Here is a 12841-nt window from a genome sequence, read left to right on the forward strand (position 1 = left end):
CCTTACCTATAAAATAGGAGTTAGGTGTTCCTATCTTGCTGGACTGTTTGTGTCTGGTCTTTAGTTTTGTCAGCAAATACTTAAGCACTCGCAAATTCTGCGCACCACGGGTGAAGAAAACTGACTGCGAGCTCCGCTCCCCACCCCTGCAGGACCCTCCCCCTCCCCGAGGAGGGCAGCCTCAGGGCGTATTTGAACAGCAAGCACCTGGTGTCCTGGGTGCCTGCAAAGCCCACCTGTAGCTCTGCCTCCTCATGGCTTTCCAGCACCTTCCCCCCTTCCTTGCCCCTGAGCTATATCTTGTTGCCAACACACCTTGGGCAGAGCTGGCCAATCTCAACGTCTCCCTTTCAGGCTCTCGTCTTACCTGAACGTCCAGACCTGGAGGCAGCAAACTGTTTATGGAGCACCTCTACCTTCCCGCGTCTGTGCCGGGAGCTTTGTCTGCAGCTGGGCACCACGCACAGCACTTTACAGACACGATCTCATCTAATTGTCACTCACGACAGCCCCAGGGCATCCCAGTTGGTTCAGTAGAGGACCATAGCAGGCAGGCTCCCTTCTGTGGAGGGCAGCAGCCGTTTGGGCCAGGTGCCAACGCAGCACTGGTCCTGCCCCTGGTCTCTCCTGGGACAGATGCTGTTTGCTCTAGCTACCTGTCCAGGGCACTGGAAGCTGGCCAGACGGCCTGCACCGGGTTCTGTCCCCTCCCCCCACCAGGCCTTCTCTGGTCGCCGACGCTGTTGCCTGGGCTGGGGAGAGGACTCCCAGGGCCAGGGAGGCCCGTGACCAGCTATATGCCAGCCTATGGCCCACTGGGCAGGAAGGGGCTTACCCAAAACCATTGCTCTCTCCTGCTTGGCTTTCTGACAGGGAGACCCCCAGACTGTTGCCATCAATCCATATGGAGAAGAGGGGCCTCCCTCAGAGGTGGTGATGGTGACAGGGACGCCCTCTGAAAGATGGGCTGATGGCAGGGCAGTGAAGGAAACCAGAGTGAGCTCAGGTTTGCCCACCAACCCTCTCACCTCTCTCCTTATTTTTCTGTGCTTTCTTACCCCAGTCCTACAGGAGGCATCTCTTTATATTTTTTTTTATCTTTTCGCCTTTTCTAGGGCCACACCCGCGGCATATGGAGGTTCCCAGGCTAGGGGTTGAATTGGAGCTGTAGCCACCGGCCTACACCAGAGCCACAGCAACACCAGATCCTCAACCCACTGAGCGAGGCCAGGGATTGAACCTGCAACCTCATGGTTCTTGGTCAGATTCATTAACCACTGAGCCACTACAGGAACTCCAGAGGAGGCGTCTCTTTAAAAGGGCACATTTCTGGCTCAGCCCATCCACCATCCCCTGAAGGGAGCGTTCCCTGAGCACCAGAGGGTCTAAAGGGACCTGGATGTTGGAGGAGGAAGAGCAGGACCACAGGCGATTCAGCCGTGTTTCTATCTCACGCCACAGTGTGAGCTGTGTGTGTGGGTGTGTGCGTACCTGCATGCAGGGAAGAAAGACAGAGCCAGCCTCCGTGTTACTGTCTGTTCTCTGGGAGCTGCTGCCCCCGCCCCTAGTCTGGTCACTTCCATTTATTTAAGAAAAAAATCCGACACAGTGGTGGGTAGAACCCAAGAGAAGGGTGGCTGTGGGATGGGGTAGGGGAGATGCCGGCTCCCTTCTGCCTTGCTCATCCCAGGGCCCTCCCCAGCCTTGCCTGGTGCCCTCTCCCCCTCCCACGGGGTTCTGCCTGGTGGGGGAATGGGTGGCTGCCCCTGCAGAGAGGAAGGCGTGGTCAGCGGAGGGGGAGGAGCTAAGGCGTAGTGTTGACCTTGCTGAGGGGTGGGCGGGAGGCACCCAGGGTTCCTGGGCACCCAGACCACAGTGCTCTGGGGTGGACCGAGGGCTCCTCCCCCTTGAGGGCCTGCCCACAGCCCTGGGGGCAGAGGATGGAGTCCTGAGATCTCAGGAAGGTGCCTGGCTTGGCCCCAGACCCCTCTGTAGAGTCAGCTCCCAGGTTTTGGGAAGGGACTGGGGGGCACCCAGAAGCCAGCAGATGCTACAGATGTCCCCTGCCCCTAGATGTTTTGTCCATTGCAAGATCCTTAGCAGGGCAGGCAGCCGCCACCACCCCTGCCCCACCCTGCAGGACAGAAATCCCTGAATAGTGGTTTGAGAAAAGTCTTTGTGCAGCTTGTGACACAAGACCCCCCGAAGAAGCCCCCTATTTCAGGGGAAGACAGGGGACATAGGGGGCGGGGTGGGGCATTGTGTAGTCCCTTGGCCCAAGCTTGGCTCCCTGTCCCTGTCTTGGGGCAGGGGGCGTGATCTAAGACTGGAGGGGTTTGGAAAGGGCAGAATGAGGGCTGGGATTGCTTTCCTCTTGGCAAGCTCCAGGAGGAGGGCGCCCTCCACCTTGGGGGCAGAGGATGCCAGGTGAGCAGGAAGGACCAGCGGGAGGAGCAAAGCTGCAGGGGCCACAGTATAAAATCCACTCCAGCCGGCCCGCGACAGCATGAGCAGGGTCCCGGCTGTGTCCCACACAGAGCCCACCCAAGCGGGAGAGGACGGCACCTCTACGCAATCTCTTTGATTCTGCGCATGTAATTGTGCAGGTCAGCAGGTGGAGTGGGCCGCGTGGTGCCCGCCACGTCCGGGCAGCCCCATCCCAGGTCCTCTTCGTCCTCCTCATCCTCTTCACCGGCGGGCACCGAGTCATAGGCCAGCTCCTCCGAGGGCAGCGTGGTGAAGGTGGTAAACTTGACCCGCTTGCGCTTGGACGTGGGCGAGCTGGCAGGGTCCTCGGCCTGGTCCGGGCCGAGCCGCCCGAGGAGCCGTCACCCCGCCCGTGCACCTGGCTCTGGACGCTGGTCTGTGAGCTGCCGCTGCTGTGGTGGTCACCATGGCAGCAGGCGGGCACCGTCTCCATCGGGTTGCTGGCGGGCGGAGACAGCTCCCCCTGCACCCGCAGCGGCTGCCCGTTGCCCAGGAACACCCAGTGGTGAGAGTGGTCCATGCTGGTCTGGCCCTCGGGTGGGATGCGCTTGTGTCGGTAGCGCAGCACGAAGACGATGCAGTTGATGAGGAAGACGAGGATGGCGAGGCAGAAGACACCCAGCAGCGCGTACATGCCGATCTCCAGGTCGTCAGCCCCCGCGGCATCTGCAGGAAGCCGGTGGGCATCGGCAGGAAATCTTCCGTGGGCGGCATGGCCGGGCTGGTGGTGCCAGGGCCCGCAGCCTCGGGTGGGGGTGCCCAGTGCCCGGCGGGCCACGCCCCGGGCCTCGTCCTCGCCCCCGCCGGGCCCTGGCTGGCTGGGGCCGGGGTAGTCGTAGGTGGGGTCCTCCTCATCCCGCCCAAAGTGCACCCGCAGGCCCACAGGGGTCGTGGCCAGCACACTCTTGCGCTTGGTTTTCTGGCAGCTCTCAGCAATGGTAAGCTCTGCCCGGAGCAGCTCCCCAGCCCCCTCGGCCTCAGCCACCACCAGTGGGAAGGCCCGGTCCTGGGTCACTGTGGCCACTCGCTCGTCCAGACTGCTCACCAGCAGCCCGTAGTCCCGGGGGCTGTAGAGGGAGAGAGGGGCCGTGGTGCCATCGCTGTAGGAGAGCCAGAGGCTCAGGAGGGCTTCCTGGAGGAGGAGGCAGAGAAGACAGAAGTCAGGGAACTAGTCCTACCGCCTTCCCTGCTAGATCCTGAGCTCCATGAGGGCCGGGGCCACAGCATGAGGGCTCCCTGCTGTGCTCCTAGCACTAGAACAGTGCCTGGCAGGAGGTGGTGGCTCAGGAACGGTTATTTGTGTGGGAGTTCCTCTCTGGACATGATGGGGAGGGTATATGACAGGGTATGGCCTCACTCGGCCCCCAGAGAATTTCCTTGCCCACTTCACCCACCTCTGCTGGATGAGCAGGTGGTAAATTCTGCCTTGAGTCTAACTTAAATCCCTTCTGCTATAGGAGTAACGCCGCATCTCCATGCCTGACTTGGGATCACCCCCATCAGACAGGTGGAGACTTTTTTTAGGGCTGCACCTGCAGCTTATGGAAGTTCCGGGCTAGGGATCAAATTGGAGCTGCAGTTGCTGGTCTATACCACAGTCATAGCAACGTGGGATCTGAGCCATGTCTGCACCTACAACACAGCTCACGGCAACACTGGATCCTTAAGCTACTCAGTGAGGTGAGGGATCGAACCTGCATCCTCATGGATCCTAGTCGGGTTCGTTACCCCTGAGCCAAAAAGGCAACTCCCAGACACGTGGAGATGGAGCATACACACACTCAACCCTTGTCCTCTGTGGGTTAAACCTTCTGAGAAACACCCTCCCTGTAGATGAGGAGCAGGGCCCCAGAGATAAGCAAGTGGCCTGGCGTCAAGAAGCAAGGTGGGCCAGAGGACTCCTGTGTCCTGACTTCTGGCTCAGTGCTCACTGCCCACCTCCTCCCTCCTTGTGCCCCCACTTCTAACTTTCCCACTTCTGTCCGGTAGCCAGTGCCCTGGTGTATCTGTGGAGGGCTCAAGCTGGGGCTCCAGGATGGATGAGGTGGAGGCAGAGGTGACAGGCCCTCTGGGAAGGTGGAGGCAGAGGTGACAGGCCCTCTGGGAAGCCAGGAGGGGAGAACCCTTCGCAGGAACATCTCTTGGTGGCAGGTGTAGGGAGAGAGACCTTGGCTGGACTCCCTGTGCAGACAGCAGGGGGATGGGGTGGGGCAGGGGGTAGGGCACGAAGGGTAGATAGATCTTCCACTATCAAAGCCCAAATCTGGGGGACTCCTGGTCAGAGCCTGCAAGTCCTCCACGCCCCGAGCACCCAGGCAGGCCCGCTAAGCATCCAGTTACCTGCTTGAGGAAGCTGAGGGTCTGCTGGGCGGCCGTGGTGGCCAGGATGGTGTGGCTGCTGCCAGGGCTGGGCCGCAGGGAGAGGGCAAGGCTGGCCACCACCTGGGCCTGCAGTTGCGTGATGGTGACCTTCTCCTCTGTCACTGTCAGGAGTGTCTCCCCGAGCACAGACTCTGTCAGTGGGGACACCACCTGAGGCAGGGTCGGGTGGGGAATGGGTGAGAGCCAGGAAAGCAGGACCCCCCAAACACACCCCCATCCCCAACCAGGGAGGAATCTGAGGGCTGTTGGAAGAGAAGCCCGGGGGTGGGGCAGGCTGGGAGGCAGGACTCTTGGGCTCTGCTTAGATCTGCAACCGGGAACCAGGGTCCAAAGGCCAAGAGACAGAGTCTAGGGCTCCAAGGAGCCTGGCAGGAGCTGAGATGAGAGGCGTGGGTTAATTTTAAAGAAAACCACAGCTCCCAGGCTGTAATAAATAGCAACTGGTGGTCAGCCTCAGTGTCAGGGAGACAAAAGGGAGTGGTGGGACTGGGGCATATGGGAGAACATGTGCTCATATAAAAGAAGCACCAGTGTTGACTCCAGCTGATGTCTGCCAGGCAGAGCTACAGACCCAGTGTTGCCAGATTCCTATTTTCTAAAGCCAGAGATTTACATTTTTTAAAAGACACGCCCCACCAGTTTTAAAACATTGGCTCAGTTTTACAAACAAAACGTCCACAGGCAGATTTCAGCCCATGGGTCACGAGTATCTCCGAGGTGCAAGATATCCAGCCAGGCACCCAATTATCAAGGAGGAGGAAAGTCGAAGTTTCCAGATCCCTGAAATTCCCATTCCTGGCCTCTAGGCTGACCGAACCCTCCCACCTGCTCCCCTTCCCCATCCACCTCTGCTCTCAGGGACCGCACGGAGCCACGCACGGTTGACAGAGGCTGATGCAGCTTAGAAGGGAGAAACCCCCATGGTCAAGTTCAAGGATCTCGACCTTTGATGGCAGAATTTCAAGCAAAGAGCAGTTGGGGAAGGACGTGTGTTTGGGGGCTGGGTTCTGAGGTTGCTCCCCAAGGCTGAGGCCTGGAAATCCTGTCCCTAGGAGTGTCCGTGTCCTCTGCCCACAGGTGGACAAAGCCCCGGCACAGCCCCCTGTGCCTACCTTGAAGGGGTGGTGCCCGGCTCCAGGCCGGCCAGCGTGCTGCTGTCCACCATGCGTGCCACTCGGGGGTCACCCACCCGCATGAAGTCACTGACCAGGTCGGTGACCTCCACCAGCCAGTCCGGGCCCAGCATGGTGACCACCTGGTCGGTGCCCTCGGATGAGGTCGTGTGGAACTGGGTGAAGACCTGCAGGGTGGCGTGCTGGTACTGCAGGGTGCAGCCGCGGCTGGCGCTCTGCCTCCGCTCCTCCTCCTCCTCCTCTTCGTCCTCGCTTTCCCGGGCTGACCTGGGTGAGGGAAGCCTGGGGTTAGGGCTCCTCCCCAGAGCCCTGACCCGCCAGCCCCTCCCCAGTTCCCGTGCTCATTTCTTCTGTCTCTGCCAAGCTTGGAGCCTGGAGTCCCAGGCTTTCCTCTCCTAGAACGCTACTTTTTTTGGTTGTTTTTTGGTTTTGTTTTGTCTTTTTAGGGCCGCACCTGAGGTATTTGGAGGTTCCCAGGCCAGGGGTTGAATCGGAGCTGCAGCTGCCAGCTACACCACAGCCACAGCAATGCCAGATCCAGGTCGAGTCTGTGACCTACACCACAGCTCACAGCAATGCCAGATCCTTAACCCACTGAGCAAGGCCAGGGATCGAACCCGCATCCTCATGGATACTAGTCAGGTTCGTTACCGCTGAGCCACAATGGGAACTCTGAAAGCTACCTACTTGACCCTCCTCCAGCCCTACTTGGCTGCACACCTACAAAGAGCTGGCATCAAATCCAAGCCAAGGCTGCCTCTTTTTCAGCACTAAGCACGTGCTGGGCCCTGGGCTCAGCTCTAAATCAGCTCGATCGTTGCTCGAGCGCCAGGAGGCTTCGCTGCATCATGTCCTACAGCTGTGTGGCAGGCGGAACTTGGCTATTTAGCTGATGAGATTTCCAAGCAGAGTGTGGGAGGTATGTCCTGGCCTCCTCTTGCTGCTCAGAGTAAAATGCAAGAGGAGAGGGATGCCTGGAGGGAGGAACTGGCAAGCAGAAGGGAACCAGGATTTGACAATTTGGGAAATTCGCAGCCTATCCCAACTGCCAAAACTGCAAATCGGGGAGATTCACCCAGGAAAGCGTGCTTTGGAGGGAGAGAAGGGCGTGGCCAGTGCTTGGCTAGTGCTTCAGCAGGCTGGACGGCTCAAACCACCAGCACAATTCCTCACACAGAGGGCTCTTTCACCTGTGTTCAGCCCATTAGTCCTCACAGCAGTCCTCTGAGGCAAGTGTTAATAGGCCCGTTTTATTTTCTCTTCATTTTTTGCTTTTTAGGGTCACGCCTGTGGCATATGGAGGTTCCCAGGCTAGGGTCAAATCTGAGCTGCAGCTGCTGGCCTATGCCACAAGCCACAGCAATGCCAGAGCCTTAACCCACGGAGCGAGGCCAGGGATTGAACCTGCATCCTCATGGATACTGTTCGTTACCGCTGAGCCACGATGGGAACTCCAGTGCCCGTTTTAGAGAGGGAACCCAGGGCGAGTCACTGTGTGCCTGCCTGATGCACTCAAAAGTGTGCCCCTTGTGTGCCTAGGCTGGGACAAGCGGGCACAGGTGTGCGTGTGCCTATGTTGATGTTTCTGCTCCACATTGTCTGCTGCTTGACTGCTCTCACCCTGTCTCCCTAGCCAACTCCTTTCCACACTCATCTTTTAAGACTAATTAGCTCTGGAGTCACCTCTTCCAGGAAGCCTGCTTTGACTTCTCCTGTAGGAAGACACGGTTCTTTCTTTTATGCTGCTTGATTCCCTGCACACAGGGCTTTCCCCACCTACTATGCTCAGTGGCATATATAAGACAGCTTCGCTGATGGACCCAGAGCTTGGCTGGGGCAGGCACTGGCCACATTTACCCCACGTCTCAAACACCCGTGTCTGGCACACAGTAGCTGCTTGATAAAAGTTTGTTGATTGCATAACCGACCCACAGACTAGAGCATTATACACACATGGCAGATCAGTGTGCCAGGGCTGCGTGTAAGTAATCCCAGCATCCGCTGTGGAGGGGCCATACCTCCGGTCAGGAAGGATAGGTACCCTCCAGCCCTTCACTTGGCTGAGGCGGGCATCCGAGAGCTCAATGTGCAGGGGCAGCTTGGGCACCCAGACTGTCATTTCCAGTGGGGCATTGAGGACGTCATATCGGAAGGTGACCCTGGCGTTCATGGAACCGCGAGACTCCTTCCCGCTGACAAAGACATAGTCACAGCTGCTCGATACCTGGGAGCGGGAGAGAGGTCGGTTGGCATATTTACCCCGCAGGTCATTCTGTGGGGGTGGGACAGCGCAGGGGACTTCAGTCTAACAAGGAAGCCAGGAGCTCTTGGACAGAGAAGGTGTCAGTCACGGGAGGCTGAGGGGGAGGGGCTGGGTGGGAGAAGCCCCCTGATTTAATTCCCGCGGGAGGTATTGGCTTCCACTCCGTTTCTCCAGAGACCTGCTCTTAGTGGGGAGCACTGCGTTCCCCGGCAAGGAGCCAAGGTGCAAACATTTTTACCAGAGGCTGCTTCTGATGTGTCAGACCACACCGGGGGGAGCCTTCAGCCTGGGGGTCCCCAGCACTGGCTCCCTCTCCAGCACGACTAGCTGGGCTTGGTAGTGGCCGCCAGCAGAGAAGTAGCCTGTCCTGAGCAGGACACTGGGGCACCACTAGGCAGGGAGGAGGTTGAGGGGGAGGGGCCAACCCTCCAGGGCCTCTCTAGCCCAGTGGACCCCCCTCCCCCGCAGATGGGCCACTAGTTAATTTTGGCGGGGGGGGGGGTGGCTGCTCCAGCCATGGGTGGGATGAGGGAAAGGCAGAGGCAAATGCAGGACCAGAGACTCCCAAGCACAGTGGATGGCAGCCACCAGTGTGTGCAGCCTTGGCCAAGGCAGGCCCACTCGGACGCCACCTTGCATTCTTGGAGGTTCCCCGGATGAGCACCTGCCCCCCGGACACATCTCAATGGAGGGCTGTGCCCACGCACAGAGCTGTCACTGCCAGTACTTCCGGGCAGCTGCAATGGGTGGACATGGAAGTGCCATGTACACACCAGAGTGAATCCTGAATGTGATGCCCTTAGGTGCTCCTGCTGGGACACGCCCAGGGGTGCACACCTTGCATTTGCAGGAGGGGCTATCAGGCAGCGATGGGCTGATGACACCTGGAGGCTGGGTGGGGGTGGGGAGGGTGCTGGGACTCCAGCTCATCTGTGGAGATGATCTCCTGACCCTCCCAAGCTCCCGTGAGCTCCTGAATCATCTCGGGGTGGGTGGGCCGAGTGGGAGAGCAGCCTCGCCAGAAATGCTCATTTCCCACTTGGGAAGGCAGAGGATTCCAGCTGAAGGCTGGCAAATTCCACTGAGAATGTTGGCAAACTCTAGAAAGAACCCGAGTGTATTTCGCTGAGAACAGAAACAAATTCCATTTAGAATCTTCGCTAGTTCCCTCTGGTATCTATGCCATGGTGACCTTTGTTCTGGTCTGCTCTGGGGTGCCAGTGGCAGGGGGAGCCTGGGGGCAGAGGAAGGCCTGGCTGAGGGCCCCTAGGATCAGGCCCACTTTTCCCTGTCCCAGCAGAAACAGGGAACAGGTTCTGTTGCCTAACCTTTCAACGTGAGCACCTTCCGGAGGCTGGCATGGCAAACAGCTCACCCAGCCTACAGGTGCCAGGGCTGGATGCGCTCCTGCATCACTGCCCACTCCACTGCCTCCTCCCCCCATCTCATTTCTGACCACTGTCTAAAGCCAGGGGAAATCTGGAAGGCTTCCTGGGGGAGGTGGCCTTCTGTGGCCATTTGAGCCAGATCAAGGTTCCGTTAGCTGGGCCTTGGAGGACAAGAGTTGGGGAGCCGGGGGTCTCTGGGAGGGAGCTCAGGAGGGGCCTGGGGAGTTGGAAGGCGGGCGGTTGGTATTCCCGGAACTGGTCCTTCCTTACAACCTTCACTCCTGGCCTGACTCGTGTGCTGCTGGAGGCTTCCTCCCTGGGCCTCCTCCACCTGGTCACCAGCACCCTGGTTCAGGGCATGTCTCTGCGCCCCCAGCCCCCCACCCTCCATTGCCTTGCCCAGTGCCTGCCACACAGCAGGGGCTCAACAGTGACTTGTTGGATTGCATTCAGGTTGTCAGCACTGCCTTCTCCCTTCTACTTGCCAAAAGGACTCTTCCACATTCCTGCAGGAAGCCCTCCAGGACTGCCCCTTGCTCAGGCTCATGTGGGACACTTTTTCCTCCACCCCCTGCCTATTCCCGCCTCTTGCCTACCAAGGGGACCTGCCTGGGGTGTGAACCCCCCTCTGGTTTGGGGTCCCACCCCCCGCTGAAGGTCCGAGGTTTTCTTTCCAGGGGCCCCACTTCCAGGAAGCCCACCTTGATGATGTCCTCGTTGTCAGACTCACATTCCACCAGCGCGGAGACATCTAGGACAAGGCCGGTGACCTCGATGGCGATGACCTTGACAGGGATGGCCACAGTCCGGCCGGTCAGGATGGCTGTGTTGATGATCTCTGTGTCCTGCAGGGAGGAAAGGAGGGCGGGGCTCTGCTGAGCTGCAGGGCTTGAGGTCATCTGCTCTTCCAGGACCACCAGTCAAGGCCCTGGATCCTGGCTGCCCCTCCTCAGATGCGGGTCCTTCCAGCGGGGACACCCGTACACATGCGCAGACAGAAGCATCTACCCAGCCTCTTGTGACTTCTCCGATGCTCTGCTCAGGCGCACTCCTGCGGTAGCCTCAGGACCTCCCTCTCTCCTGCCAGAAAATGCAGCCCCAGTTCCCTACCAGCTCCTCTCCGCAGCTTCCATGCTCATCAGGACTCTGAATAACATCCAGCGCAGGTGCCTGGCTATTCCATGAGGCCCCAGGCCGGCCCCAGAATCCATCGCTCCTTTGAACAAGCTTTTCCCATTCCCATCACTGCACTGTACACACATGAGTCCCTGCCTAGAGCACCTCCCTCATCTCCTCTGACTGCGTGAGTCCTCCTCCCTGCGACCTTCAAGGCGCCCCTGCATGGCCGCCTCCTCCAGGAAGCCCCCCTACCGCCTGCCCCAAGTGGCTCCTCCATAGTGACTCCTCCCACCTCTGCCCCGCATTAGCCGCTGTCCTACTCCAGCATCACACACGGTGCTTGCCCGCCTCCTGCGGCGCGCTCACCATGGCCAGGGGCAGGATGGCCTGCACATCCCGCTGGATGACCGTCAGCTCGGTAACGGCCCGCTCCAGATCAGGCAGGGCGCTGTGGCCGCGGTAGTCAATGTGCCACATGATCCTCCGCTTGACGGACTGGCTGGTGAAGTTCTCCATCTCAAAGTCCAGCTGCAGGATCTCCAGGGGCCCCTGGCCCTCCCTGCACGGTGGGGAAGGAAGGAAAGCCCACGAGGAGGGGCTGGGAGCTGCCCGGGAGCCCCGAAACCCTTGCTGGGGAGCTGGCCCTCTGAGGTCTAAGCCCCAGCCCTTCCGCCCTCCTGGCCTCCTCCATCAAGAAGTCCCCTCACCCTCCCCAGGTGCTGTTCTACAGGAGCTGGGCAGAGGAGCCACCTTGGCTCACCAGGGGGGCAGCGGCGTGCCCTGGGCCCAGGACACATCCACGGTGGCTGTCGAATGCTTTGCCCCAGTCAGCAGCTCTGAAGTCACGTGCCACTGGCCACTCCGGGACTTGGTTCCTAGAAGGGTCACACCCTTCTTGGCTTTCACCCTGGGACAAAGCAGGAAGGAGAAGAGGGAGAGGGTCAGCTTGGGGTCCAAAGGCTGCCCAGCTGGCTGCCACCCTTAGGCTGGGGCTGGGAGAAGCGGGGGCAGGTGAGTAAGATACCCTGAGTTCTAGACTTACAGCTTGAAAATAATTTGGGGAACCTGGTATCAATGTAGCTGCAACCTCTGGCTCGCAGTAGAAGCTGCGGTCCCTTCTTTTATATCTCTGCCAGGTCATTGCCTAACCTCTCCTTGCATACCTTGGTGACAGGGGACTTACTTCTGCACACAGCCCATTCCATTTTCAGAAAGTCCCTAAAAATGAGAAAAATTTCCCCTGTATTTAGCTGAAACACAACAGCCATAGGTTCTGCTGGGGCAAGGGAGAACAGCTCTCTTCCATCCTAATTCTAACAGTTCTTCAGACAGCTGGAGCGATGAGCAGGTGTTCTGAGTCTCTCTCTCTCTTTTTTTTTTCCTCCAGGCATAAAATCTCTAGTTCCTCCAATTGTTACTATTGGCCATAGATTCAAGTCACCCTCCTCTGGACACTCTGAACACATTCGGTGTACTGTCTTATGCTAAATACAACACTTAAGCTGTGCTCTAATTAACACTAAGGCAGAATGATTATCACCTCCCTAATTCTACATGTTCTTCTCCTATTAATGCAGCCCACGATCTCTGATGACTGATTTAAGTCATATTCACATTCAGGTGTCCATCACTGAATCAGGTATGACCCTCTCCAGGAATACTTGAATTTTAAGGTAGTACATTCAGGATAGAGGACAGTAGTTAAACAAGCTTCAGCAAATGGCAATGTTTCAGGTCCTATGGGGAGCATTTTGGTGGGACCTTTCCTATGGCCTCGGAATCACCCAACATGGCTCAAACCATGGATTCCTACGGTGAGACGTCATTATATTTTGTGGGGATGTGATATAATTGAAGGCATTTCTGAATCTGTCAACTGGATCGTTCTCTGGGCATAGAAACAGCTGGGACTCCTGGAAACTTTACCCCCAACTCCAGGATTAGACAAATGTCCTGACATGTGAACACTCAGCTGTTCATCTTTTGGCCCCCAGGCAAGGGGTGGCTCTCTGGTCTCCATTTCTCCTCTTTGGCCTCAGTCTTCTCATCTGTAAAATGGGAGAGTTGCA

General features: G+C 58.3%; 1 protein-coding gene across 1 annotated transcript in view; it reads right to left on the reverse strand.

Annotated features, from left to right (window-relative positions):
• The window catches only part of TMEM132E (transmembrane protein 132E), a 54470-nt gene continuing 42947 nt past the window's right edge, over positions 1319 to 12841 (reverse strand). The window contains 10 exon segments of the mRNA XM_021067437.1: positions 1319 to 2806; positions 2809 to 3138; positions 3141 to 3262; positions 3264 to 3619; positions 4828 to 5019; positions 5966 to 6269; positions 8021 to 8226; positions 10355 to 10498; positions 11139 to 11331; positions 11533 to 11679. Of these exon segments, the coding sequence (XP_020923096.1) occupies positions 2568 to 2806; positions 2809 to 3138; positions 3141 to 3262; positions 3264 to 3619; positions 4828 to 5019; positions 5966 to 6269; positions 8021 to 8226; positions 10355 to 10498; positions 11139 to 11331; positions 11533 to 11679 (2233 nt within the window). The 3' untranslated portion in view covers positions 1319 to 2567.

The sequence above is a fragment of the Sus scrofa genome, chromosome 12, assembly GCF_000003025.6.
Source record: "Sus scrofa isolate TJ Tabasco breed Duroc chromosome 12, Sscrofa11.1, whole genome shotgun sequence".
Taxonomy (NCBI): Eukaryota; Metazoa; Chordata; class Mammalia; order Artiodactyla; family Suidae; genus Sus; species Sus scrofa.